Source organism: Adiantum capillus-veneris, chromosome 1, assembly GCF_014529385.1.
Source record: "Adiantum capillus-veneris isolate H3 chromosome 1, ASM1452938v2, whole genome shotgun sequence".
Classification (NCBI taxonomy): Eukaryota; Viridiplantae; Streptophyta; class Polypodiopsida; order Polypodiales; family Pteridaceae; genus Adiantum; species Adiantum capillus-veneris.
The window spans coordinates 188,183,851-188,211,626 of NC_140931.1; the positions used below are offsets into that span (position 1 = coordinate 188,183,851).

Here is a 27,776-nt window from a genome sequence, read left to right on the forward strand (position 1 = left end):
TCAACATAAGTGCAATCTAGCTTCACTAAATCCAATTGTGATAATACCGTCATGGGTTTTTCAAAGTAATTTACAAGATAGTAAAAGCTTTACAACGTCATATCAGAAAGTCTCCAATTACTTTTAGCAATGCCTCAAATCATGCAACTGTGGACTTCAAGATAACAAATCTTGTGTAACTGCAGAGATGCTTACACCACTTGGTAAGACATGCACAAAAATCTTATGCAAAGGGCATTCCTGCACTAATGCAAGACCACCATTTGTGAATAATCATATAATTCTTCATGGCTGATCTCCTATGCTTTACATACGACCAATCATCCAGGACCCCCTGAAATGTGCATGTGGCTGATCTGTCCCAACACAAAGGGCTAATTTCGGTACTGCCTCCCCAACTCGCACATATGCCTTTCACCAAAACCATGCTACCTGGTACATGTCCCACCCTGATAGAGGAAAAAGCCTAATCCATCAGAGAAAGCGCACCAGAAATGTCTCCAATAATAAAAGAAAATGGCCTCTGCACCGATCTTCAGTGATTTTCGCTTATCAAGCGTGGGATTCGAGCTTTCCCCGACAAGGATTCTCCTGGGGCAAGAAAACTTTGCAAGCAGGCTTAAAGATTTTGTATAAGCACCTAGACATTTTCAGGTGCAGAATTAACATGAAGCTATCAGTAGTAAAACAGAGTCCGACTTAAGAATACTTTGCCTTGCCCTACGTGTAAGAGATCTGGGCATGGGCTTTAAGCATTAACAGAACCTTATAGCAGTACAACAGGACCATAGGAGTATGACAAACGGGCCAATTGTCGACAAGCTGTAATGCCCTGGTAAACCAAAACAGGTTTTATATGAAACTGCCCACTCAAGTCACTTTCAAGATCAAAACTTGCAGTTTATTACCTGAACAGGAAAGCTCCAAAGTGGGATCCCATACTTTTAAACAATATCACATATAACTGTCTTCATCTTCATCACTCATATCTCTGTTTTTCACTTCTCTACGCTTAGAAACTCTTGAAAACTCTCCTTCATCTGATTGCCGTCTCTTTAATGCATGTGAGTTTTGACCCTCCACACGCGATAACCCCTGATGGGATGCAAAGAACTTAAAAATAGAATCATTTTTTTTTAAACTTATTAAAAAAAAAAAACTCTCTCATGGACCTGCATACCTCTGTGCGTGATTGCCTGTGACCTGTCCTCTCATCCTCATCTTGGGCTGGATCATCCTCTCCTCGTCGGACAGTTATACTAGAAGGAATAGCAAAGGCCTCAGAGTCCTCTTTTGAGCGCTCTTTTGCTTTTTTCTTTTGTAACGACACTTTTTGTTGCAGCGGCTGCCATGCACAAAAAAGACATCATTTACTGCCATGTGTGATTATCCCCCCCCCCCCCCCCCCCCCCCCCCCCGGGGCTGCGAGGGTAAAACAAAAGAGAAAGGTGCCTTGTGGCCATCTCTTCCCTATCTACCAACCAAAATGCTCGATTCCATGAATAGAATACATGAAGATACATAATAGTGGAGAATCTTACCAGATAATGTGCACAGTCCTCACCGAATGTAAACACATAGGTTGAAAAATTGTGTGTTTCTTCTGGCCTAGCCTGGAAATTCATGCAAAATGTTTTCCAGAGAAACAGCAGTAGACAATCTTCACATCTCAATGCCAAAATAAAAATGAATAACTTACATCCATGTGATATTCCCTCACCCATGTGTATGACATCTCATTCATGTAGTCACTGTTAAGCTGCAAAACACAACACACATACTTACAAAATATGCATATGAGCAATTAAAAAACAAGTCCTTCTATGATTGATTACATAACAAGATATGTATTCCCTTGAACGTGCACGCCGCCATGCCGGTAACAGGCAAACTTACAGATTTGGCAATTTTCTGCACCATTTACTACGATGCTTGGGCATCAGACACTTCTATGACCTGTTCGAATAGCGGTAAGCATTTCTTGAGTCATACAAGTAGGGCGTCTCTATGTCAGGCAGAAACCCTCATCTGCTTCCATACCTTTCACTTTCACATGGTAATAGGCACTGCACTATTGGTCATTGGTGAAACCATTCAAAGAATTACCTTACATTGTGCATGATTTTCAGCCTTTCTCACCTTCCACGGAGACAAAAGCCTATGACAAATAAGTACATAAAGCCTTCATCCAATGCAAGTGCCAGTAATTCAATCTTTGTTTCTTTTGCTTTTGAAAGCAATATCTCCTCAAACATATGATAAAGGATGAAAATATTTTGATGCATAACCTCCCTGGACAGACACCCTTTGCGGAATGTGATTCCGTACCTTTCACTTTCACATGGTAATAGGCACTGCGCTATCAGTCATTGGTGGAACCAATCAAAGAATTACCTACCTTGCATTGTGCATGATTTTCAGCCTCTCTCACCTTCCATGGAGAGAAAAGCTAATGACCAAATAAATAAATATATAAAGCCTCCATCCAATGCAAGTGATTGTAATTCACACTTTGTTTCTTTTCTTTTTGAAAGCAATATCTCCTCAAACATGTGATCGAGGATGAAAATATTTTGATGCATAACCTCCCTGGACACTAGTTTATATAAGCCAAAAACGCTCAAATGTCTTCTCATGCATATGCAATGTTACTGTACATCAGAAACAAATCTCAAATGTTCTCATACATAGTCGTGGAAAATATTGAGGGTCTCGTTGTCAAGAAAATAATGTTAAGTTAGAACACAGTCAACAAAACCCACATTTGTACAGCGAAGTATACCTCTTCCACTTTTGGAACCATGTATGCCAAAAACCTCTCTTGCTTGCCAGTCTCTGAATCTGATAGAGTGTAAGTCTTCAAAACTGCCTGTTGTAAGACAAAAAGAAAGCCCTTGTTTACCAAACTACCAAGCCTTTTCAACCAGTACAGTTCCTATATTGCAAACTAGAAAATACAGCTAATCTTGGTGAGCAAATAGCCTTTCATAGATGTACAGAAAAACTTACTAGTGCTTCAAGCTCGTCACGAACTGAACGCTCAAGTTTACTGTGCAATTCAGAGTCGGCTGTAGGTTCACCATCAAATGTCGCATGTGTGAGTCTGCTGCTTTGCCTGTTGTGCAACAATGATTGGGTAAAAGTTTTGCTCTAGGTCAAGATCGGTTATGTAGAATGAAAATGACAAAAGAAAAGTCGTTGCATGTGAAAGTGAACCCCTTTGTAACTAGTGTTCCAGATGAAAGCAATTATGAAACATCAGAACAGTAAAAAACTCCATGAAAGTGCCCACCATTAAAGCACGAGTTCAGGTGCCTAGAAATTGTGCTTTTGGATATAGTTTGTGTTCATTGCATGCATATCATTTTTGTGGAGATGTTGTGTTGTTCTCAATATAGTTGCATCCAATGCATGTACATCGTTTTTATGGAAATGTAGCAATCGAGATCACATGTATGTGGCACGTGTAAACCCCTGTCATGATTGACCCTCTATATCCTATGTTGAGCCTGTGGCGGCTACTGTGCAATACGATTGATAAATCGCATGACATTACATGACTTTATGTACTGGTGCATTGATAAAAATCAGCAGCCAGCATGCCTGTGCCTAAGAAAAATAAATGCCTAAGATTTGAAACCTGCCATGTCACAACAAATGTCTCTTGTATAATTCCAGGAACTCAGCATAAAAGCTTCAGAGCAAACTAGCATAACAAAACATTCAGGACAAGCATTATTGGGAAGGGCTCTCAAATATTATATCAGCAGAAGTGAAAGAATCACCATAAATTTCAACGTTTATCAACAAACTATCTATATAAATGTACAGATTTGCATCTTCTTACAAAGTGTCATGTATTGGTGTCCAAAAATTGTTGGTAAAAGGAACTAACCTTCTGAACTCCGGCAACAAAGGCAAAATTTCCACGGGCTGCAAATGCGGCTTTGTTTGATGCACTGGCACTTGTTGTGCAACCCTAAAAGATTCTTGAATAGATCGAATTTGATGTTCCCTAAAAATCTCAAATAATAAAAACTTAGAATCCTGGCCACTTTATGACTTTGACACTACAAGCCCGGTTTCGCGTATAAGCTGGATGTTGAAGATTTTTGACTAAAGAGCGGTAGTATTATCAACAAACTTGTCAAAGGTAAACCCCTTTAATATATAGAATACCTATCATTTAGGGATTCCAAGAAGTCTCTCTTTCCTTCTCGGATTTCCTTCAGTTCCTTCGCCTGTTTCTCCGTCAGTGCCTGCACAACATCAGATAAGATGAGTACCCCTTTGATGATTAAAATAACCTTTTACAAACATCATATCTCCATTAATGACAACACCTGTTTGGCAGGATCCAAATTTATGGGGGATATGTATTGTGTTTTCACAAGCCATGCCACTCCTTTATCAGTAGGTCTATCTTTCCTTCGTATATTGTGAGTCCTCGCAGATGGTAACTTCTCATCGTCACGTAAAAGCTCCTCATCTTCTGGGTCCATTGGAGGCCTAACCTTCGGGGCACTGTTTGCAAACCCTCAATTAGGAATCATCTTGAAAGATAACCGGAAACCAGCACTTGTAAATGTTTAGCACAACATTGCCCACAGCAAAGGAATTACTCTTACTTGTATATGCTGATATCTAGCAAATCTAAAGGAATGCCAAGATCAGAATCCACCAACAGCCTGTGTTTCAGAGTCTTCTCTAATGAAGTGATGCTGTATTTACAATAACTGCACGTCTACAAGCTTTTAGTGGGAGCCGCCCAAAATATGTACTTGGTCCATGAAGAATAATGGCAGCAAAACTCACCGATCCTTATCACTATTGACCTGCAGCAGCTTTGGCTGTGAAACTGGATCTGGAAGCTCATTTCTGAACCTGAAATTGACATTTTTTTTCAGTGTTAAATTTTCAAACAGAGCCAGTGATTACTGCATTCCATCCTTTTTGCATAATGAGACGATGAACTTACTCTGCTTTTTAAAAAACGGTAATTTATTGGTTAAGATAATGTTTCAACTTTCGACACTGATTCAAGTCAGAAGATAACTTGACCGAAGAAAGTGCTACCTTCTATTAAAACTGTGGCATGACCCAGCCTGTGCACATGCATTTACATAATAAGTGCCAAGCCGTTGCTATGCGACCAACAGGTGTAAGAAAACTTTCAACAGCCATGAGTTTCAAAGTAAGAAATGAACTTGGAGAAACCGTGCTAGTCAAGTGAGACATACCATCAAAATAAATAGTCACATACACGAATGATGATAAGATCAAGCATATGGGTCAGGTGCTGTCAGCGGGACATACCTGCTGTGGAATAAATCAAATCTACTAAAAACGGCAATAGTATAGATTCTAGAACCACTATCTCATCCTTCTACTATTTCACTATATATTTCATAGGAAGCACCTCTTGCACAAAACAAACATTTTAAGGTGAAATTGTAGGCTACCCATTCGAAGAGAGCACTATAGCGACAGAGATGTGCTTTCAAATTAGATTTTCATTTGAGCCATAATAGTGCCCAGTTACATCATCTCAAAATATTGGAAACTTTTTAAGCAAAAACGACCATCCAAGTGGATCCAAAAATATAAAACACTAAGTATAAAAATGCTCCATGTAAATTTGAAACACGTAAAGAACTATTAACTTCCTTAAACTTTTTACAGCAACTAAACAAGGCCATTTACCTTTCAGTTGGGCAAATCACATAATAAAACAGCAATCCATTTTGTATTTGATACTCCAAATAAAGACATCAGGATTAAAACGCACATGTACTGTTTAGTCCAATATCAAGGTGTTGGCAAAGGCTGAAACTGAGCCAATCTAGTGAAATTCGGGTCCCATCTAACTTATGTTCTCCGCGGCAGGGTGTTGTCAAAGGCTCAAAACTAAGGCAATCCAGTAAAATTCCGGTCCCATCAAAATTATGGCTTAAAAAGTAAGTCGTTTCAAAAAGTTACTGCACCATTGAAGCACTTCGCAACGTGTAATTTGAGAGAGAGAGAGAGAGAGAGAGAGAGAGAGAGAGAGAGAGAGAGAGAGAGAGAGAGAGAGAGAGAGAGAGAAGCGAAGAAGAAGAAGAAGAAGAAGAGTATTTTAATGTCGTAGGAAACTATCCCAAGAGACCTTAAAGATCTATCTGATGAGGAGAGTTGAACTCAAGACCTGTTATTCAAGAGGAAAATGGCATGACCAATCTACCACACTTGGGTGATAGAAAGGTAATACCACTTTCCTCCTTTTATTAGCACACCCCCCCATACACACACCCGAGAAGAAGAGTATTTTAAAGTCGTAGGAAACTATCCCAAGAGACCTTAAAGATCTATCCAACGAGGAGAGTTGAACGCGAGAGAGAGAGAGAGAGAGAGAGAGAGAGAGAGAGAGAGAGAGAGAGAGAGAGAGAGAGAGCTTTTTAACGTCTATGTGATGCCGATGTCGGCCTATGAGACAAATCAAACATACATGTGTGTATATCCTTTGTCTATTGGAAAAAAGACAAAATAGTTCAAATTGGTACAGAATAAAAGAAAAGGACTTCCAGTGGATGATGGGATCGATGGGGATGGGAGTACTAGGGATGTGTGCATGTCTATATGCTTAGGGTAGTACAACCATGCAAATGTATCAATCTAGCTAGCTCCACCCTGCGCTAATCGGGGGATGTAGAATGTAGTACATGGGAGGGTAGGGAGCAAGAGCTGCCCTAATGGATGCGGCTTGGTGAGCCATCATCTGGGCTCGTCTCTCCTCAGCAGCTCGATGTGCTCGGATCAAAAACACCTCGATATGTCTATAGTGGAGCCGTGGGACCCGGCATCTGGTAGCACGCAAGCGTCGTCTGGCCCGGCTAGCCTCAGCTTGCTGAAGGGTCTCTCTCCTCGGTGGGTCTAGGAGTGGAAGGGGTGTAGCTCTCTGAAAGAAATCTGTAAACTGTGACTGTCTCCCCCCACCTAGGTCTCTATAGGTGGCTGTAGAAGTGTATCCCTGTGCCTCTGTATCTCTAGCAAGTAGCGCCCCAGCTGTCTCTGATCTCGAGAGTGCATGACCTCTTGAAGGGTAGGTTGGCTTGTATCGGCCTGTAATACCAGCATAAGCTCTGCATCTGCAAACAAAATGCTCCTCACTCTCCACTTCCTCTCTGCATACTCGACAAACTCTCTCCTCCCTGGGAATGTCATGAGCTCGCCCCACCTCGATCTCTAGTTTGTGTGATGACACTATGAGCTGACCAATCGCCACCCGTGAGTTGTGTGGCATGTAGGTGTCCATATAGCATGGTCGTTGTATGAACCCGTCCTCCAGTATGGTAAGAAAATGATCTCTATAATGTGACATCTCGCTGGAGGGGAGATGTGATCCACGTCTGCTAGAGATCTTGTCGGATCACTATGTTTCTCTCACTATGTGAGGGATGAAGATGGGAGGAGCCGAGGTCGTACTGGAAAAAAGGCAAACTCTCAAGGTCAAGACCATGTGCTCCGAACCATGCTCTAAACTGTGTGTACCATGCTCTGTCATACCCAAACTCTGCTATCTGTAGAGCTGACTCAAATGCTCGTAGTGTGAGTCTGTCGATTAGGAGCTCTCTCTCTCTCTCTCTCTCTCTCTCTCTCTCTCTCTCTCTCTCTCTCTCTCTCTCGCGCGCGCGCTGCTGATCTCCTACGCGAGCTGATCTCCTACGCGAGGAAGGTCCATAGGCGCAGAGCAGAGGTCTGCTCTGTAGGTCGCAGGGTACCATACTCTGCAGGGGCTCCTCTACGCGTAGAAAGTCCCGTTTCCCTATTCTTAGTCCCTCACCCTAGTAACCTAGTACCCTAGTAACCTACCCCACATTTGTGGCTCGAGTTCGATGGATCCGCCTACCGAAGGGGAAGGGCCGGGTGTAGATAGTACACCACCCCAAAAAAAGCAACAACTACATTTACACGGAGAAACAGAGATAATGTACTATCACCAGGATCCTCACGAGTTGGGAAAACCTCCAAGATACATGATGAGCTAATGATGGAGAAGGTCCAGGTGATGCTCAAATTAGAGCTAAACTATATGAGGGATGACATCAAGAAGGAAATGCACGCGAGCATTGAGAGCTACAGGAACTCCATGTATGGAGACATGATGAGAGAACTAAGGAGAGAGATCCGGGGGATACAGAATGAGGAAATTCAGATCTTGAAAACGGAATTACGAAACCTAATCAAGGCCGAAGTAAATGTAACAGAATGCGTTATGCAAAAGAAACTCGATGAGGCAGTAGCAAGTTTTGAAGCATGGAGAACAAATATGGAAAAGCAACATGGGGGAAAAAGATGCAATAATCGAGGAACTAAAAGGAGAACTTGCAGCTTGCAAATCTGCAACTAAGAAGAAGGGAGACGACCAACCTTCGGTGTTGAAGGAGCTCGAGGACATGAAGGATCAAATGAAAGCTCTACGGGAAGGAGATGAACAGAAATCGAAAACGGCATCTTCATGGGCGGAACGTCTTTTTAAGACACAAGAAAAGGTTGATGAAGCAGAGAAATGGATTGAGGATGCGAAGAAAGGAAAGGCCCAGATGCCCGAGACCACACCTACCTCCACCATTATTAATATGACCAATGAGGAAGAGCAAAAAAGGAAGAATGGTATCAGAGCACAAGGGTGCTAGATCTGCCATCGCCATCAGCAAGGAGGCCATTTCGAAGAGTTTCATCGCGAAAAATCCTTCATGCCACCAGCGTTTTCAGCCTACCTGCATTTTTCAGCAAGGGCTTTGTTTTTGTGGCTTGTTGGCGTTTTTGCGACTCTCTCTCCATCGCCATCCTTCTCCTCTTCATAGCGCTTTCCTCTCACACACCTCTGGCTGCAACCGTGTCACAAGACGGCCACCACGTGCCAATAGAAAAGAACAGACTGAACAAACTTTTAACACTTCAATAACAATTGAACTAAAAGAGAGACGACACGCGACACGGAGTGGCGGAATTCCACCCCAGAGAGTATTGGCCCCAAACCTTGGCGCCCCTTTCGGTATTTCTTTATATTGCATCAACACAATACAAGCCGGTACTCCAGACTCTGCACCTTCTCCAGGAAGCATGCCAGAGAATGAGCCCTAACCTCATATTTAAAGGCCCTTGGCCTAAAAAGCAGTTTACAGTAAAAAGCCTTCAAACTTAAAAGCATCTAGTTCAAAAGCAAAGCCAAAAAGCTGCTAGTGTAAATCACAGAAATCCGTACAACCTGCCACGTCATCAGCCAGCCATAGTTGCTTTCGTACGTACGTCCGGCTGCCTTCCGTACCGTACGATACTTCCGTACGGAATCCGTACGTATCGTACGATTCCGTACGTGCATGGCTTTTAAAAAAAATTCGGCCGTCGGTTGCTTATCCGCCTGGTCGGACACTTTGGGCGAGCCTTTTTATAAGCCAACCTATCTTATTACCACATTACAGAGTAGCAGAAGTTAGAACACGGTCTCAAGAGTCTGCATAGTGTCTGCACAGAGACAAAGGAAGTGTGGAATGCCGCCGATAAGGTTCTCCCTCCCTCCCTCCCTCCCTTTGTGTTTGGAGTCTGCAAGCCTGAAGGAGGCATTCTAGAGTCGTGACCTCGCGAAAGATTGTAAGTTTTGTATTCAACTTTGAAGTGTGCGTTAATTGTGTTGCAAAGTTATCATGACTCATCGACCTAATCCTCTTTGGGCCGAGCACACCAATGTCCTGAGAGTTGTCAACACAGGAGGCCAAGCAGGTTCAGGGACTCGCACTTGGGTGTGCAAGTACTGCGGAGAGCAGATGACCAGTACAATTACTAGGGTTTGAAGCACCTCACTGGTATTGGCACCACTGGACATTGTGGGGGTTGCGAGACTATCCCGCAAGCATTGAGGGATGCCTTGATTTTGGAGCATTTTCCTCCAGGATCTATTGCATCGTCACAGTCAGGGGGAGCACGTGCAGCAGCAACAACACCAGAGGATGCCTTGCAGGATGCATTACTTGGAGATATTGGCGGCTCTGCGTCTGCAGCGCCATCATTTGCAGGCACTAGTAGAAAGAGAGCTCGTGTTTCACAGGCTGAGGATGAGGGTGCTAGTGCTTCAACAGCAAGTGCAGGTGGGGTTGAGGGTGTACGTGGCCCAAGGCAAACCACATTGCCATCACGTGTACACAGTGATTCATGGGTAAAAGAGCGACAGAAATTTGCAGAGATGGAGATTGCGCGGACTCTCATAGAGTGCAACATTGCATTCAATGTGTTGTAGACTGATCAATGGAAGAGGATGGTGAGAGCTATTTCACAGGTTGGTGCTACAGATTCCTGGAATGGTCTTGACTACCAAAAGATGCGCACTACCATGCTTGACGACCAAAAAGAGATCATAGACCGAGCATTGACTCCAGGGAAGGTTGGGTGGCAACAATTTGGATGCACTATTCTTTCTGATGGGTGGAGTGACACGCGGAGGCGCCACATTATCAATATCCTTGTTTCCTCCTGCTTGGGCACATACTTCTTACAAGCCGTGGATGCAGGGAAGCTGGAGAACACATTTCTGCGAAGTTCATCTTCAAACATATTCGCCAGGCCATCAAGGAGGTTGGGGAGAAGAACGTCGTGCAGGTAGATACTAATTCCTGACCATGTGGCATGCACATTTGAATTTTGCATACATTGTCCAACGTGATAATGTCCACACTTCATTTAATATCTTGTCACGACTCATTGTAGGTGGTCACTGATAATGCCTCCAATTGCAAGGCCATGGGGGATATGGTGAGGCTGAGTTCAAGCACATTGTGTGGACACCATGCGCTGCACATTGCCTAGACCTTCTCATGGAGGACATAGGCAAACTTCCCTGGGTGCAGCCTACAGTGTCTGATGCGTCTAAGCTTACCACTTTTTTCCGCAAAAAACACCAGGCCTTGGCAATCTTCAGGAGCCACAACATAGTAGACATGGTGCGTCCCTCGAAGACCAGATTTGCATACATGTATATGGTGCTTCAGAGGCTGTTCAGATTGAGAGATCCACTGTTGCAGACAGTTGTGGATCCAAAGTGGAGATTGATGCACCACGCTCAGTCAGAGGCGACCAAGTACATTCAAAGAAAGGTTCTTGATGAGACCTTCTGGACACAGGTGCAGTCCTTGGCAGTGGCTCTACAGCCATTGTATGTACTACTACGGGTCACAGACATGGAGGGCTCTACACTTGGGTTGGTGTATCATCTGTTTATGCGGATGAAGACACATTTCTGGATGTACCTCATTGACACAGGATCGGTAAGTACAAACTACAAAGTGCTCTAATGTCCTCATGTGACATATCTATTTATAATTTTTCAAAACAAATCCTACTGCGGAGGAGGTCGATGCACGGATTAGAGATGAGCAGGAGGAGATCCTTCGAGAGTTGCACAGGGAGCTAGAGAGCGTGGATCGCCGGGTCACTAGATCTCGCTCTCGAGCTTACAGTATTCCTCTTCGCATTGCTGCTGCAGATCCAGAGGTTGCACACAGAGAGAGCATTCGCAGAGGAAAGTTACTCGTTCGGCCTGCTCGTAAACGAGCCAATGAGGCTGTTCGACTCATCCCCACCCAGAGTTCAAAGGCTGATGATCCAGATGAGCGTGATGCACCCCTAGCATCTGTGCCAGAGGAGAGAGAGCCCGATTATGATGATGAGGGCAATGTCTTGACAGATGGAGACATGCTCTCTGAGTCTTCATCAGCCTCTGATGATGATTTTGAGTAGTAGTGATTGCCCAATGCTTTGGGTCTTGGGACTTGGACATTTGTCATGACTCATTTATGCTTTTTATTTTGTTGCTTGAGCCACCCAGACTCTTTATTGAGTGACTATGTTATTTTTGTATCAGGAATCAGCATTCAGTTATGTACTTTTGACTTACACTATGACATGTGGTCTCGACTCCATTGAAGATTCTAGCAGTTACTTAACTTGTGGGGTGATTTTAAGTGTTTTTTGAAAGTTGTGGCTATGCTTAAGTATTGTGCAGTGTTTTTAAACTAGATAGGTTGTATATAAATTTGAAATTCTCTGTATTTTTAGCTTTTAAAAAATATACCACGAATTTTATGTACCTTATGGCCCAATCCATACGGTACAACGTATAGTACATACCGAACACGTACCGAATACTACGTACCTTACAACCTTGCAGCCAGCGAAAAACACGGAAATCCGTACAGCATGCCACGTCATCATGTCAGCGCAATTTTCAAAAATCTGCCATGTCATCAGTTTATGCGTGTGTGCGGATCCTGCTTTATTTTAATCCTTTATGTCACTTGGGGCCCCATCGGACGGGGTCCCCATAAGTTGGTAGGACTTCGTCTTCTTCTGCTACTTGTTCTTTTTAGGGTTTCGGCCTCTCGGCCAGCATCTGCAAGTTGACTCCATTCTTCAGGGCTTTGACACGTCAGCAGTTTGTTCCATCTCCCCTTCTTGAAAGAGAGTAATCGTCCGCGATTACAGCATATCTACAAAACAACTCAAGTTAGCTAAAAAAAATCCCGAGGGACATTCCGAGGGACAATCAGTTTGCTCTTATTTATTAAGGAGTTAGCTTCTCCTTTCTGCTCTTTTGATCAAGGAGTTAGCTTCTCCTTTCGGCTGTTTTGATCAAGGAGTTAGGCACTGTCATAAGACGGGCACCACGTGCCAATAGAAAAGAACACACCGAACAAACTTTTAACACTTCAATAACAATTGAACTGAAAGAGAGAGACGACACGCGACACGGAGTGGCGGAATTCCACCCCAGAGAGTATTGGCCCCAAACCTTGGCGCCCTTTCGCTATTTCTTTATATTGCATCAACACAGTACAAGCCAGTACTCTAGACTTTGCACCTTCTCCAGGAAGCATGCCAGAGAATGAGCCCTAACCTCATATTAAAAGGCCCTTGGCCTAAAAAGCAGTTTACAGTAAAAAGCCTTTAAACTTCAAAGCATCTGGTCCAAAAGCAAAGCCAAAAAGCTACCAGCGTAAATCACGGAAATCCGTACAACCTGCCACATCATCAACCAGCACAAAACGCAAAAATCTATACAGCATGCCACGTCATCATGTCAACGCAATTTTCAAAAATCTGCCACGTCATCAGTTTTTGCGTGTGTGTGTGTGTGTGTGTGTGTGTCTTGCTTTATTTTAATCCTTTGTCACTTAGGGCCCCATCGGACGGGGTCCCCATAAGTTGGTAGGACTTCATCTTCTTCTGCTACTTGTTCTTTTTAGGGTTTAGGCCTCTCGGCCGGCATCTGCAAGTTGACTCCATTCTTCAGGGCTTTGACACGTCAGCAGTTTGTTACAAGCATTTTTTTTTCCCTTGCGTTTTTGGCTAGCATGGCGTTTTTGCAGTAGAGGGGTCACCCTACACACCTTGCGGTTTTCAGCTTTGGTATCCTCGGCGATTGGATGCCCCTCTTCCTTGCTGGATCTACACCTCCTTGGCAACCTGAGGCTTCTTCCATTGCTGTCCATTACCGCTGTTAGACCTTCTACTTCAGATTTGGGACTGCTTTGCTGATTTTCAGCCGATTATTTGGTACCCCTCCCGTCCTCTTGCCCCAAGCTCCGGCATCCAGTGCCTTCGACACTGAGTGGACTGCTGAATACTTTGTTTACAGCAGCATTTTTCAGCCTCTTTTGCTGCGTTTTTTTGGCATGGACAGCACCTTACCTTGGCCTCGTCAGTGACTTCTGGGATTCCCTACCTGATTCACAGGTCTTTACCCCCTACCCGCACCGGTGTGGCGCTTACACGGCGTGTTTTCAGATTGCATTTCAGCTTTTCTCCTTCTTCGTTCGTTCGACATTGAGCCGTGGACTCAGATATAGGTTCTCGCACAACAGACGGATCTCCCTCGACGTTGCAGATCTTCCCTCCTCGAGGCTCTCTTGCCCTCAAGAAGATGCAGGGGATAGGATTGGTACAGGTACTTATGTGGAAGTGGCTTGTGTTTTCCACTGCTACTTCTCCCTCAGTAACCCTCCCTCCCTCTCCCTCGACTGTTGTCTCTCTATTTGGATTGCCCTATCCACCTCCTTCATTGGTTCTCTGAACGTTAGACCCGTGCCTCTTGGCACGTCAGACACTTCTTTTGGACATGTTCTCCTAGATGTGAGTATCCTTTGGCATCAGGATGCCTGCATGGTCTCTTCCGGTACACTGCTTCATGGTGGCTCTCTTTTGCCTTGCCTCTACTTGGTAGAGCCTCTTCCTTGCTTCTGCTTGGTTCTGTGGCTCCTCCACTTGCAGTTTGGATGTACCTATGCACTACTTACACCGTGAAGACCTCATGGATGTTCCTTGCTTTGCTTGGTTCTATGGCTCCTCCCCTTGCAGTTTGGATGTACCTATGCACTACTTACACGGTGAAGACCTCATGGATGTTCCTTGCTTTGCTGGTCTATTCCGAGGCTATGACGTCTACAACACCGGTCATTCTTCTCGATGCATCCTCTCAGCCGTCCTTTACCTCACCACATTCCATTACTTTCCCAGGGGGGGGAGTGCTCCTATATTGTGTGCCTTCACGACTTGCACTTGCAGACTCTTTCTTGGAGATCCCAATGGTGGATGTGCTCCCACAGGTTGACTTTTCCCGAGATCTCCTCCGACTTTTTTGGCCGGTCTACCATGAAATGGCAGATCATATTGCAGCTTATACCCCCGAGACGACTCTTCTCCCGGAAGATTGCAGATATCGCAGTCTCTATACAGGGATGGATTGCTCATCCTGTCATCTTGTCTACTATGGTGGACGATGCCTTCCCTATAGAGCCTCTTCTTCCTGCTCTTCCTCCCTCTTCTGCTCAAGCTTCTTTGACTTGAATATGCTACCGGTTTCCCACCTTGGCAGTTTCCTCTCCTCGTGGTCAGAGCTCTTCAGGGGGGGTCCCCATGTCTTATCTCATGCTGCTACACTGGGTTCCTCCATCCCAGTGGTGATCATAACCGATGGGCTATTGGACGCTCATCCTTAGGTCATTTCCTTATATATATCCTCTTTAGCGACTTATTCCGTAGCTTGCCACTCCATCAGCTTCCTTGTGCGACTTGATCGAATTTCCTCACCCTTGGTCATCATCACATTGGTGTTGTACGATTGTCGTGTTGTTTGGCTGGTGCTCCTCATCTTTTCTCTTGGGATTTACATCTTCTCCAGATTTACCAGGCGTGTTGCATTCTCCTCGACAACTTATCCGCATCTGTTGTTGAGGGGGGGTGTTAGATTCTTCATCTCCAGATGCCTCGAACACTGTCTGTAACAAACTTGGACACTCCCAAGTCAAGAATCAACCGCGACAGCACCAAATAACCACTTAAAAACAATTCACAGATCACAATAGATTTGCATTGGCCCGACGGAGTTCCGTGCCCCAAAGACTGGCGCCCCTTTCGGTATTTCTTTTTATATTAATCAATCATCAAAGTACAAGAGAGCGGTTAGGGTTTCACTCTCAGACTCTGCGTCCAGATGCTCTGAGAAGTGAGGCCCTCACCACTAATTTAAAGGTTACAAGGGATGCCCAAAAGCAGAGCCCCAAAATCTTCAAATCAAAAGCAATTGCTCTCTCTCTCACAGAGAGTCAAAATATGAAAGCAAAAGCATTCTCTCTCTCTCTTTCTCATTTAAGTAGAGAAAAAGCGAAATTTGCGTCGCTCATCATTTTCCAAAAAAAATAAATTTAATAATCCACCTCCGCGATTTCCGGAAATTAGGGTTTTTGGCAAAAATTAGGGTTTCTGTTGTCCGCCACGTCATCACTTTGTGACATACCCCCCTCTTGAAAGCATTGTAATCGACCGGCGATTACGCCTGCAAAACCGACAAAAGCCATAAACTGTCTTAGCAGACACTGACTGTTAGTACCTACGTACTAGGAACACACATCTAGCACATGTACAAAATCGACAGTCACATCACACGACATCACAAGACATCACCAGACATCACAGGACATCACATGACATTCAACATTCATTCGGATCTTAGACCATGATTTATCGGCAATGTAGCTAGCAATCACATCTAGGTCCAATCGGGACCTCATCGATGTCCGATTGACTAACCCCTATTGCAACCATGTCTATTCGAGATCAATCAGACCAAAATGCTGCAGTCATTTCGGCATCAAATCCTGCACTCACAAGAAGTCAAGAACAAATCAGTATCATTATCAGGAATTCCATTTCATAAAGTCATCCAGCAGAATACTGTCAGCTCTCAGTATCCCTGAAGCTCAAAGAGACATCAGTGACTTCAGTATCAAAATCGAGGCATCTGTTGACAAAGGAGCGGAGTAACTCCCCTCTTGTGCATCGCACTGCACCAGATCTTCGGCCAAGCTGAGTTTCTAGGTTCCGTTTGGAGTAGACTATGCTAAACCAAAACATCGAGGTAAAGTTTCACAATCCGAGGAGTATCTGCTCGGTCCTCCTCCTCCATCCACTTCGCATCAAATACAGGAAAGTTCTTGAACTAAACCAAGAACCGCCTTCGGACTTTACCTTTCTTCGTATCATTATGTGCCAAAATCTGATCAGGAACAAGGATCTCCTCGTTTTCTTCCACTTTGGGTTGCTCATCAGGCTCCCCGTCATCAGGTACATCACCCTTAACAGGGTTCAAGAGACTCACATGCAATGCATTGTGAATCCTCCAAGTATCTGGCAGTTTCAATCGGAAGGAGACATCATTTATCTTGTCAGTAATCTGGAAAGGTCCGTAGTATCACATACTAAGCTTTGGAAAAAAGCCTCTCCTTTCCCTGTTTCTTTCTTAGGCGTGCCTTCTCAAAAGTAAGAGCACCCAATCATCCTCCTTCAGTTTCCAGTCGCGACGATGGCGATCCGCTGCCTTTTTCTGTCGTTCTTGAGACTCCTGCAAAGTCTCGCGAACCTTGGCAAAAGCCGTATCCAAATCTCGCGAATATTCATCCGCTTCAAATTTCTAATCTTTCGTGCTCAGGAAGGATGGAACCTTCGCAGCAGTTTCAACAATCTCACATGGCATCTTCCCCGTTGAAGAGTGTATCGTGTTATTGTAGGCAAATTCCACCAAAGGTAAGTTCTTTTCCCATTGAGTCTTCTGATCCGAGATACAAGACTTCAATAAATCTAAAATCACTGAATTGGCAATCTCAAATTGCCCGTCAGTCTGCAAGTGGAACGATGACGAGAACTGCAACTGCGTGCCAATGTTCTCCCAAATTGCTTTCCAAAACAAACTCATAAATCTGGGGTCTCTGTCGGAGACAATCGTCTCATACGTGCCATGTAATCAGAAAATCATCGTGATCATTCTGTATTCTCGGGAGATCAAAAAAAATGAAATCCATTTCAATATTTTCCCAGGGGCGGGTGGGTATGGGTAAAGGCTGTAACAATCCCTGTGCCTTATGCCTGTCAAACTTGACCTTCTGGCATACCAAGTAAGTGCGCACAAACTCTTCCACATCCTTCTTCAGTCTCCGCCAAAAGAAATCTCTCTCTACCCCTTTCATGGTGGTAGCAATGCCGCGGTGACCCGTAAAAGGTGGACAGTGGCAATCAGTCATAAACTTTTCCCTCAACCGTTGTGTAACGCACAACATAGTCTTTTTCATCAAGTAGCCTTCCCGAAGGGAGTATCCAGCTACTATCTCCCCATCCCGTATCCGTGTGAAAATATCTGCAAAATCTGTATCTGTGGCATACTGATCGACCATATCCTCGAAGCTCCTATGATGTATCGCGGAAATAGCCAGAACCAACGGTTTCCGAGACAAAGCATCTGCCACCACATTCTTCTGTCCCTGCACATGGACAATCTGGAAGTGGAACTGTGACAAGATGTTCGCCCACCGCATCTGTTTTTCCGAAAGCTGCTTCTGTGACAAGAAGTAGCGCAAACTCTAATGGTTTGTAAAGCCAGTAAAATCCGCTCCGAGTAGGTAATGCCGCCACTGAGTAAGAGCATGGATAACCGCCAAAAGCTCTTTCCCATAGATCTGTGTTGTCATCTCCGGCCTAGAGAACAAACGGCTGTCGTAAGCTATGACATGGCCTTCTTGCATCAAGACCGCACCCAGACTACGACCACAAGCATCACAAAATACTTCAAATGACTTCTGCAAGTCCGGCAAAGTCAAAATAGGTCCCGTAGTCAATTTCTCTTTCAACGTCTGAATGGCAGTCACCTCTGGGGGTCCCCACGAAAAAGGTACTCCTTTCTGTGTCAAGGTATGCAAAGGGGAAGCAACCTCTGCAAACTTTCGTATGAACCGCCTGTAGTAGGAACAGAGTCCCAAGAAGCTTCTAACTTCATGGACATTCCTCAAATCGGGCCAATCACGGATAGTCTCTATCTTGGCCGGATCCATTTGCACTCCTGCGGCTGACACAATGTGTCCCAAAAAGTGTATCTCTGGTAGGAAAAATTTACTTTTCTTTGCATTAATCACTAACTTGTGATCTCGTAATGCCTGAAAGACTTGAAGCAGATGATCTCTGTGTTCTACCTCATTCTTGGAGAAAACAATGATGTCGTCAAAGAAAGTGCCAACAAATAGCCTGTACTCTCGAAAAATCCTATCCATCATCCGGTTAAATGTCCCAGGAGCATTCGTTAAGCCAAAAGGCATCACCAAAAACTCAAATAACCCAAAAGTCGTTCGAAAAGCTGTCTTGTAGACATCTCCTGGTGCTATCCTGATCTAATGATATCCACTCTTCAAGCCAATCCTGCTAAAGCACGAGGATCCCTGTAACCTGTCGAGTATATCATCGATCCTAGGAATCGGAAATCTGTTCTTGATGGTGATTTCGTTGAGAGTGCTATAATCGATACACATTCTCCAAGATCCGTCTTTCTTCAAAACCAACAACACTGGAGAGCAATACGGTGAAGTACTAGGCTGGACAAGACCCTTTTCCAAGAGGTCTTTCACTGAGTTCATAATCTTTTCATTCTGTACTCGGCTCACACGATAAGGTGGCCGATTCGGTGGCGTGCTTCCAGATATCAGATCAATGGTATGATCTTCAGGCCCTCTCAAAAGCAATCGGCATGAGCGTGGAGAAAAAAATCTTGGCGTTCTTTTTTTCAGGTCAAAACATATTCAACTTTTATCCATCGTTCAGTTCTCCCAAAAGAATGAGTAAGAAAAGAAGTTCTTCAAGTACAATCTCTAAGCCCTTCATTTATCAAAGTCGCTTTCTCGGCCCGGTAGTCAACCACGGCGTAGTTCTTGTGGTACCAAGGGATCCCGAGTAGAACGTCACTCACGTGCCCTGAACACCCCTGTCATTGCAAACGAAGTTTGCCAATGCTCGGTGTAATGGCAACATCCCATCCGGGTACCAGTCGAACTACCTCCGCCTGTGGCATCAGTCTGTCGGGCGTAGTTCCAAATCGAGCCGCCAATTCCAAGTGAAAAGAAGTTGGCCTTGGCTCCTTCAAAAGAGCTTCCTGATCCTTCGCTTTGCCCCAAAAGCGGCAAAGTTTGTACTTTCATTCATTAGATTCGGTGCAGGTCCCACGCCATGTGGTACCAGTTCTGCTTTTCTATCTGCCTTTTCTGCCACATTCCTCAGCTGCTCTCGAACTCTTAGACCTGTCGTCGTTTTTATCATGCTGTTCTTTCTGTGCCGTATCAGGGCACTTCGCGGAAATATGTCCATGTTCCCCGCATCCAAAGCACTTCCCCTCTCTAATGAAGCGAGCTCTCTCCTCAGGAGTAAGCTTGGGTCGTGCATCCTTTTTTTTTCTCTGGGTTGCTCTTTTTCATTCTACTTTCATTCCCAGAAGTCTGTTCGGCTCGTTGTGTCATGGCCTCATCTGTGGGGTAGGTCAGACTGCCAGAGTGAATGGCAAAGCCCCGCTTCGCATGACTCATCAACTCCTGAATAGAAGCTGACTTCTGTTCCAAGCAATGATCTCGGATCTCTGTAGGTAGACCCAAGGTAAACCGCTCAGTCTGTTCTCTGAATGAGATCTTCTTGAATGAAGAGGCGGGTAGAAAAGAGCTCCAGAATCTTTCACAATAAGAATTCACTGTATCGCTCTTGGTCATCCGGAGATGGTTCCAAGCAGCTCGTATATCTCGCTCAAACTCTTGAGTCAACCAAGAAGAAATAAAAAGCCTCTTGAATTTCAGCCATGTAACTGGCACAGTCTTGCTTAATAGAAGCGTGGACTACCAAGTACGAGCATTCCCCTTAAAGTAAGAGGCAGCTCTCTGAATCTTGGAGTGCTCTGAATAGCGTCCTCCCGCGAAAGCGATGTCAAAGACACAGCCTTCGAAGCATCTGAGTCTCCTGAAAAGTATCAAACTTGATCGAGTGGCCACCTTCCTTAAACTCTCGGACTTTCTTGCTTTTATCTTCGAGAAAGTCATACTGGTTGGCTTTGTAAAAATTCTTCTTGTTCGCATAAAACTTTCCGTCATCGGAATCTGAGCTGTTTGTAGACGAGTCCTCAGTAGAACTATCAGTCTCTGGGCGAGATTTAGCCTTCTTTGCCTTGCCCTTTCCAAAGCGTTGCTTCTTGCTTCTCTTTTTACCTTTTCTGTCTTCTTCGCTCGATAAGGAGGAGCTAGAAGAACTGTCAGAAGAAGAAGAAGAAGAACTGGGTACTCCTTCAAATCGAACACGCTTCTTCCGTTTCTTTGCCTTGTCAAATGTCAACCGACGACCCAAATATCCCGGGAAGTCAGTGCCTTTCTTCTGCTTTTTGCCGTGCTTTTTGGCTTTTTTTTGCGTGTCAAAAAGCTGAGCAATCCGTGCATCAACCACGTTCTCCAGTTCCTTCTCCGTATATTTCTTGGAGGCAGAAGGTTTCTTGAGAGCGGGTTTCGGGAGTGGTGTTGTGGTTCTCTGCCACTCCATCTGTACCTCTTTCAAAGAGGTCCGGTTCATATATTTTGCCATCTTCGGGTCCTTGGCAAAATTGAGCATCATCTTTGTTGCATCGCCAATCAATTGACGACGCTCCATCTCTGTTTGCTCCGCTTGAGTAGGCCGAGGCGGGCCATACTCTCTGTCTGAATCTTCGTTGTGATCCCAGCCCGCATCTCCAGATGCAGAGGGAGTCGACTGATCATTGCCTGAAGCCATAGGTGCCGCGGAAAAAAATTCGGGGATCGGATTTCCCGTAGAAGAGAAATCGGCCGTGCTCTGATACCACTGTAACAAACTTGGACACTCCAAGTCAAGAATCAACCGCGACAGCACCAAATAACCACTTCAAAACAATTCACAGATCACAATAGATTTGCACTGGCCCGGCGGAGTTCCGTGCCTAGAGATATTGGCCCCAAAGACTGGCGCCCCTTTCGGTATTTCTTTTTATATTAATCAATCATCAAAGTACAAGAGAGCGGTTAGGGTTTCACTCTCAGACTCTGCGTCCAGATGCTCTGAGAAGTGAGGCCCTCACCACTAATTTAAAGGTTACAAGGGATGCCCAAAAGCAGAGCCCCAAAATCTTCAAATCAAAAGCAATTGCTCTCTCTCTCACAGAGAGTCAAAATATGAAAGCAAAAGCATTCTCTCTCTCTCTTTCTCATTTAAGTAGAGAAAAAGCGAAATTTGCGTCGCTCATCATTTTCCAAAAAAAAAAAAATTAATAATCCGCCTCCGCGATTTCCAGAAATTAGGGTTTCTGCTGTCCGCCACGTCATCACTTTGTGACACTGTCTACACGCTTCACACACATCACGTGCACTAGCCCTTGGTTGTGGGTTGGCCACCCGTACACTTGCTGGACAGGGATCTCAGTCACACTTAGGGTTGTTCACAGCACATTTCCCACTTTAGACCTGTTTTGATCACATATTCCCCTTGGAGGATCATATTTTTAGGTCATTGGGATATATTGAGGATTACTGCCAAACCAACCCCGATTCTCATATATATAGGAGGGGGGGCACCCCTCGTCACTAATTGACACCTCCCTAGGGAGGTGGGATCAATGGCCCACATTAGGCGTCGCGAGGCGGGTGCAATCCAAGCCGTCTGATCGTCGTTTGAACTAGGTGTGAACTAAGAGTTATGTGCACCACATCGAATTTGGTGTGAACTCGACGTGAACAAAGTGTGAGCTTGGTGTGAACTTGGGAGGGTCTACACACTTCACCAAATTTGGTGTGAACTCAATGTGAACTCGGTGTGAAATAGGTGTGAACTAGATGTAAACTTGTCCGCGACGCCGTGATCTATAAACTTACCACACACATACCTTTCAACGAACGCACGATAGCCTAGTGGTTAGAATTAATCCCGTGGGGGAGAGGGTAGTGGGTTCAAGCCCCGGATCCGGAAATGGGGGAATCTTTTGCATTCCATAGGCAATCCAACGGTCACAATCAACCAGTGATCGTGAGCCATTGATCCCACCTCCCAAAAGGAGGTGTCAATTAGTAACGAGGGGGGGCACCCTCTTTCTCATTGTCTTGTCTCACACCATGTAGCCATCTGGAGTTAATTGGGCTGCCAGCCTTTCCACCATCTGTCTCATGTCATGTCTCTTCTCTCTCTCGTGCCATTGTCTCTTTCTCTCTCTCACCTTCCGCTGCACACTTTAACATTTCCGTGATTTACGCTGGCTGATTTTCAGCGCCGGCTTTTGGGCCAATTGCTTTCGAGTTTCAAGCTTTCCATGTATATTGCTTTTCAAGGCCAAGGGCCTTTAAATAAGTACAGAGGGCTCAGTCTCTGGCACGCTTCAGTGAAAAGGTGCAGAGCGCGAGTACCGGCATTGTACTGAGTTCAAGTAATATAAAGAAATACCGAAAGGGGCGCCAAAATTTGGGGCCAATACTCTCTAGGGTGGAATTCCGCCACTCCGTGTTGCGTGTGCTCTCTCTTTCAGTTTCAGTTGTTATTGAAGTGCTAAAAGTTTGTTCAATCTATTCTTTTCTATTGGCACGTGGTGCCCATCTTGTGACATACAGTCCTTTCAGCTTCTTTCCCGACCTGAGAGGAGAATCAATGGCCTCATGCCATCTCGAGTGAATCTCATCCATCGGGTGATTCTTCAGGTGTTTCGTGAATTTCAGGTATCTAGAGTACTTGATCAATCTTTTCACACACGTGCCAACCTTCTGTTGACATTTGTACTCCACTCTCGCAAACTTCCCCGTCGAAAATTTGATCGATTCTTTATTCCATTCTTCAATTTCCGCACCGGGTTTGAACTTTTCTTCGCCCCCCCCTTGAGAGGTGTTATCTTTGTAAGATTCTCCACGAGAACCCATGCATGGTCTTAGGTTGTTTATGGCTTATGCCCCTTAAGACAAAGCGATGAAGACAGGAGCACGCCCCATGCAAGATTGACTAAGAGTGGGAGTAGCTAATAACTCCGGGGTAGGGACAGGAAGATTCTTTCACAAACAAAATCTCATGGAGAACCTCTGTGTGCTACAGAAGGGATCGGATCCTCCATAGAACAAGAATCTTTCTGAGCTCTCAAACCACTATTGCAAGCTTGGACACCCAAGCGAGAAATCAATAGCAACACACGAACAGAAACTTTATAATCACTGAACTTAACTAGAGAGAGAGAGAGAGAGAGAGAGAAAGCAGCACGGCAGAGTTCCGTGCCTCGAAGCACTGGCCCCAAAGACTAGCGCCCCTTTCGGTATTTCTTTATTATTGCTCACAGCAACGTACAACTCTCGAGGGTCCTCTGCTCTCTGACTCTACGTGCAGAGTGAGAGGCCCAAGGGCTCTTTTATTCTTACAAATGATGCCCAAAAGCAAAGCCCCAAAAGCAATCAGTTCAAACACCTAGAAAAAATGCCACATCACCATAATAAATAGGCACATGGCATAATTATTAGTTATGCCACATGGCACATTTTTATCACCACAAGTTCACAACTATGTGTCCTAACGGAGATAACCTGCACTATACACAAAGTCTGACCCCTAGAAACCTAAGGACAAGGGGTCTACCTCAGGCTAGCCTATTGGGTGGGCACATAAATGGCTCATACTAAAAGGTATGTCTACCTTAAATACAGCCGGGCACAACTTCACGGCCACCAACACTCTGCGACAAAGTATCCCAATGCACCACCTTCCTCTCTATCAACCATCACTTGTTGTCTGGTTCGCTATTTACTTCAGTTATGATAATCGAGCGCTTTTCTTAAGCCTTACCATCAGCTCTGTCAAGGATCCTCAAGCCAAACTTGCATTTCAAACAACAACCTGCCAAGTTTTTTCTCCCTCTTGATCAGCCCAAGGCAGATTTGAAGCCACATCCAGGACTATTTGGTGTCCCAAAATCATTTGGCCGACAACCCTACTCGTTCTCACCAAAAATGTAGTTTTAGACTTCAATGGGAGGTGATTTCAAACCAAGCACAAGTAGTAAAAGTGCCCCAGATCTGTATTTTGGTTGCCGACAATATGCACCTTATCCTTAAAATAGCTTGTAGCAACTTTCTAAGCTCTCTTCTCGAAACGATGTGAATGCCAATTAAGTTCACATAACACGGATTTCTCCTTTCACTCATCCCTTTCCCAATCAGGGCTAGCAACCAATTTCATTTCATGTCGAAGCTAAGGCCTTTCCAACCAATGATCAAGTCTCAAAAGGATTATAGTCTAACCATCCTGTAGTTTAAAAACCAACTACAAAAGGCTGATATCAATCATGCCTCCAGTTATTTTCTCAACAAAAGTCTCATCAATCATGGAAAAAAAACTTTTTTGCCAGCAAAACTACCCTTTTAAAAAGAACCTTGAAAATTTAGCCTAAAAAGTAAAGAAAATATTGAGAATTATCCATCGTTGATAACTCAAACCAACATTGTAAAGAGCACATGTGAAATGTGAAAGATGATAAACTCTCAGTTAGCTAATTACAAGCGAAAAGAGCACCAAAATGCTATGTTTTTAGAAGTCGACTTACTTGACTTTACACACAAAAGTGGAAGGCCTTTTCAATCTATTCTCAACCTTGTCTTTTCTGTCGGTCCTTCCATCTCTAAGACCAATTGCAGAACTGGGTTGTTTCATTAACGGTGTCCCAGCTGCTGGGAACTTGTGAATTGCAGGCCCTGAGTGCATCCTTGCCTCTTTCTTTTCCTCCAACTTTTTCCTCTCATATTCACGCCTCTTTCTTTCCCGATGTTCCCGCTCAGTTTCTGACCTGTTGTCACCCTTTAATGCTGGGGGTAGCTTGGTAGAACCGTTGGGAACCTTTGGAGGCCCCGATATTTTATCAAGCGAGCCAGATACCCCTGGTTTAAAAGCAGCAGTGGGTTTTAAACTCCCCTTGTTGGGGTCACTGGTAGAATGCCAATTATTTCCACCAGGTGCTTGACTCTGCCTTGAAGAGGCCGCCGGAATGGATCCAACTTGTGTCGATGGTCCAGCCACAGAATGAGGAACTTGAGAAGACAACCCATATGAGGTAGGTGCAGATGGAGCTGGTGGCAATTGCGACGTTACAGTTGGTGGATAATAAGCATTGTGTGTTCCGTCCTGGTATGCCTGAGCTGTAGAGGCAGTGCTGGGAGGCACATAGGAGATACCATGATGCGATGTTGGCTGCAATGAAGGGGGAGGAGGAGGTGGTAGGCTTACCGATGACATGGGTGGAAGGGGGGGTGGGGGTGGTGCAGCAGGTGCTGCTGATAAAGGAGGAGGGGGAGGAGGAGGAGGTTGTGAAGGCATAGAGTAGGGGGGTAGTGGGGGATATTGATTTTGACCTGCCATCCCTGGAGGACCGTAAGAGGCACCGGAAGCTCCATACCCATAGCTAGCATTATAAGCCATTTGTGAGTGAGGTCCCACGTTCCCTCCATAGCTTTGAGGTTGCGTGTTAGCATAACCGTAAGCATTTGAGGGGGGGTACTGATTGGGAGGTGGTGGGGGAGGAGGGACTTGATTCTGTCTGTATGTGCCAGGAGGGCCTGCATTCTGATACAACGAAGAGGCCATCTTTCCTGCACTTTCTGCTACTTTCTTACTTTCACAGACGGGAACCACATAAGGTTATGAAAACATCACCTGCTGGTGTGGTGAGTCAATTCCAGAGTACTGAAATCAAGTGAGGGAACGTCAGAGCAGATGTAATTGATTGAACAGAGAAGATCAAATGATGAAGTAAATAGGCACAAGACATGACACATGAGAGTAAGAGAATGACAAAAATCAAGCGTGCAGGGCACTACTGCGTATGAGCGTCCATAGAAGACCAAAGGACGAAACAAAGCTCGAGAAAGCCGCGATAAGCTGAAAAGCCTTTGATATAACAGAAAGAGAAGGAAGAACAACAAACCTGTTTCGAAATCAATGGCGACAGTCGGACCAAGAAACTGACAGAACGTGTAGATCAGAGAACTGGTTCATGGCTACCTTCTTCCTGGGGCTTGCAACGGGATCGTCGAAGTCAGGTTTTCGTGTAGCGCCGCGCAGGGTAGCAAAAGCTTCAGAAATTGCTGGCCAGAGCGATTTATACTGCAAAGATCAACACTAGTAATTTTTTTGAAGTATTGCGAGGCACTAGCCTATAACCAACCTTGCCTTGTTGTACTTCGGCCAACCTCAATGGCCATAAGGGATAGTGTACTTGTTCAACATCTTGCCCCCTTGATATGGTAGTATTTGTGGAAAGCCTCATTGGAGGCTATCTACCACACCACAAGCCTAAACGGCTAGGGATTATGAAACTTGAAGTAAAGTTCGTGAGATCTCCCCCTTCACAAGTCAAACCATGTAACAATGCAGGTTTTTGTGTAGAAGTTGTGCTTACAAAGGGGTATGAAAGGTGTTAGTTTCATGTGTAAGCTGCATGCATACTTGATGTGGCATTCATTCATGTGTGAGTTTGCATCACCTACTAGGGTTGACCTTACTCATTCTGATTCCTCAAGTTCCATGATCCATGGGGTTTAATTGCTTTGAAACTACCTTTCAAACAATGTTTGAGCATTTTGAGTTTTTGGTTATGTCCTTTAGCTTGACCAATGCCCCAACTCTAGGTTAGTATTAACTTCCTTTGTTGGTGGGTCGCCACGATTCTTCTTATGCTTCTTCTTAGACTTCTTTTAATCCTTATCTACCATCTTGATATTAGCAATAGGAGTAAACGAGACAATAGAAGCAAGCTCGTACTTGTTGATGGAAGGGATAGCTTTCCATTTGCCTTTCTGGCTAGCCATAAATGCTTGATTTACAACATGTATATGACTCAAATGACAATGTATTTGAAAACCATGGTGTAGATGCAAAGCTCTAATTCGAATTTAAAAGACCATTGAGAACAATATGCACAACTTGACTATCAAACAAGATTCATATATGCAATTAATTGCTCTTTTGAATCCTCAATCTTGGTCAAAGAGCTTGTTCATAGAGTAAACTTTATACATATGCTAACTCTCTGAAGTAAAAATCCTTAAGGATCTTCGCCCATTGATTTTTTGTACCCTGCATTTATTCTAACTAGCTTGAAAGCTTCTAATCTGGCTCAACCTTAAAATTGGCCCCTTACCTCTACGAAGTTCTGAAGTACGGATGCAAGACTCTATCCATAAGGATCATGGATGTCAATAGTGCATTGATCAAACCAAGAGGCATAACTAAGAATTCATAATGTCCAAAGAGAATTCCTAAGACAACTCCATGGAGATTGGGGATCGTTAAGTGAGGATTAGGTTATTTTTTTCTCATTAATACATGTTCATATATAATTAGAGGTAATGTTTGCAATGTTCTCTTATTGGCTAAAGAGA

At 44.5% G+C, this 27,776-nt stretch overlaps 1 protein-coding gene across 1 annotated transcript; it reads right to left on the minus strand.

The window, feature by feature from the left end:
* On the minus strand, nucleotides 1-26,512 carry ELF7 (hydroxyproline-rich glycoprotein family protein). The gene is made up of 14 exons (XM_086524569.1): nucleotides 26,321-26,512; nucleotides 24,947-26,079; nucleotides 4,816-4,884; nucleotides 4,629-4,736; nucleotides 4,344-4,524; nucleotides 4,180-4,259; nucleotides 3,896-4,015; nucleotides 3,010-3,115; nucleotides 2,783-2,869; nucleotides 1,700-1,759; nucleotides 1,542-1,613; nucleotides 1,181-1,345; nucleotides 909-1,095; nucleotides 1-832 (listed from the first exon to the last, which is right to left on the minus strand). The coding sequence occupies exons 2-13, from the start codon at nucleotides 25,978-25,980 to the stop codon at nucleotides 955-957; spliced, it is 2,223 nt and encodes a 740-aa protein (XP_086380695.1). The 5' UTR covers nucleotides 25,981-26,079; nucleotides 26,321-26,512; the 3' UTR covers nucleotides 1-832; nucleotides 909-954.
* Between the last annotated feature and the right edge of the window lie 1,264 nt (nucleotides 26,513-27,776).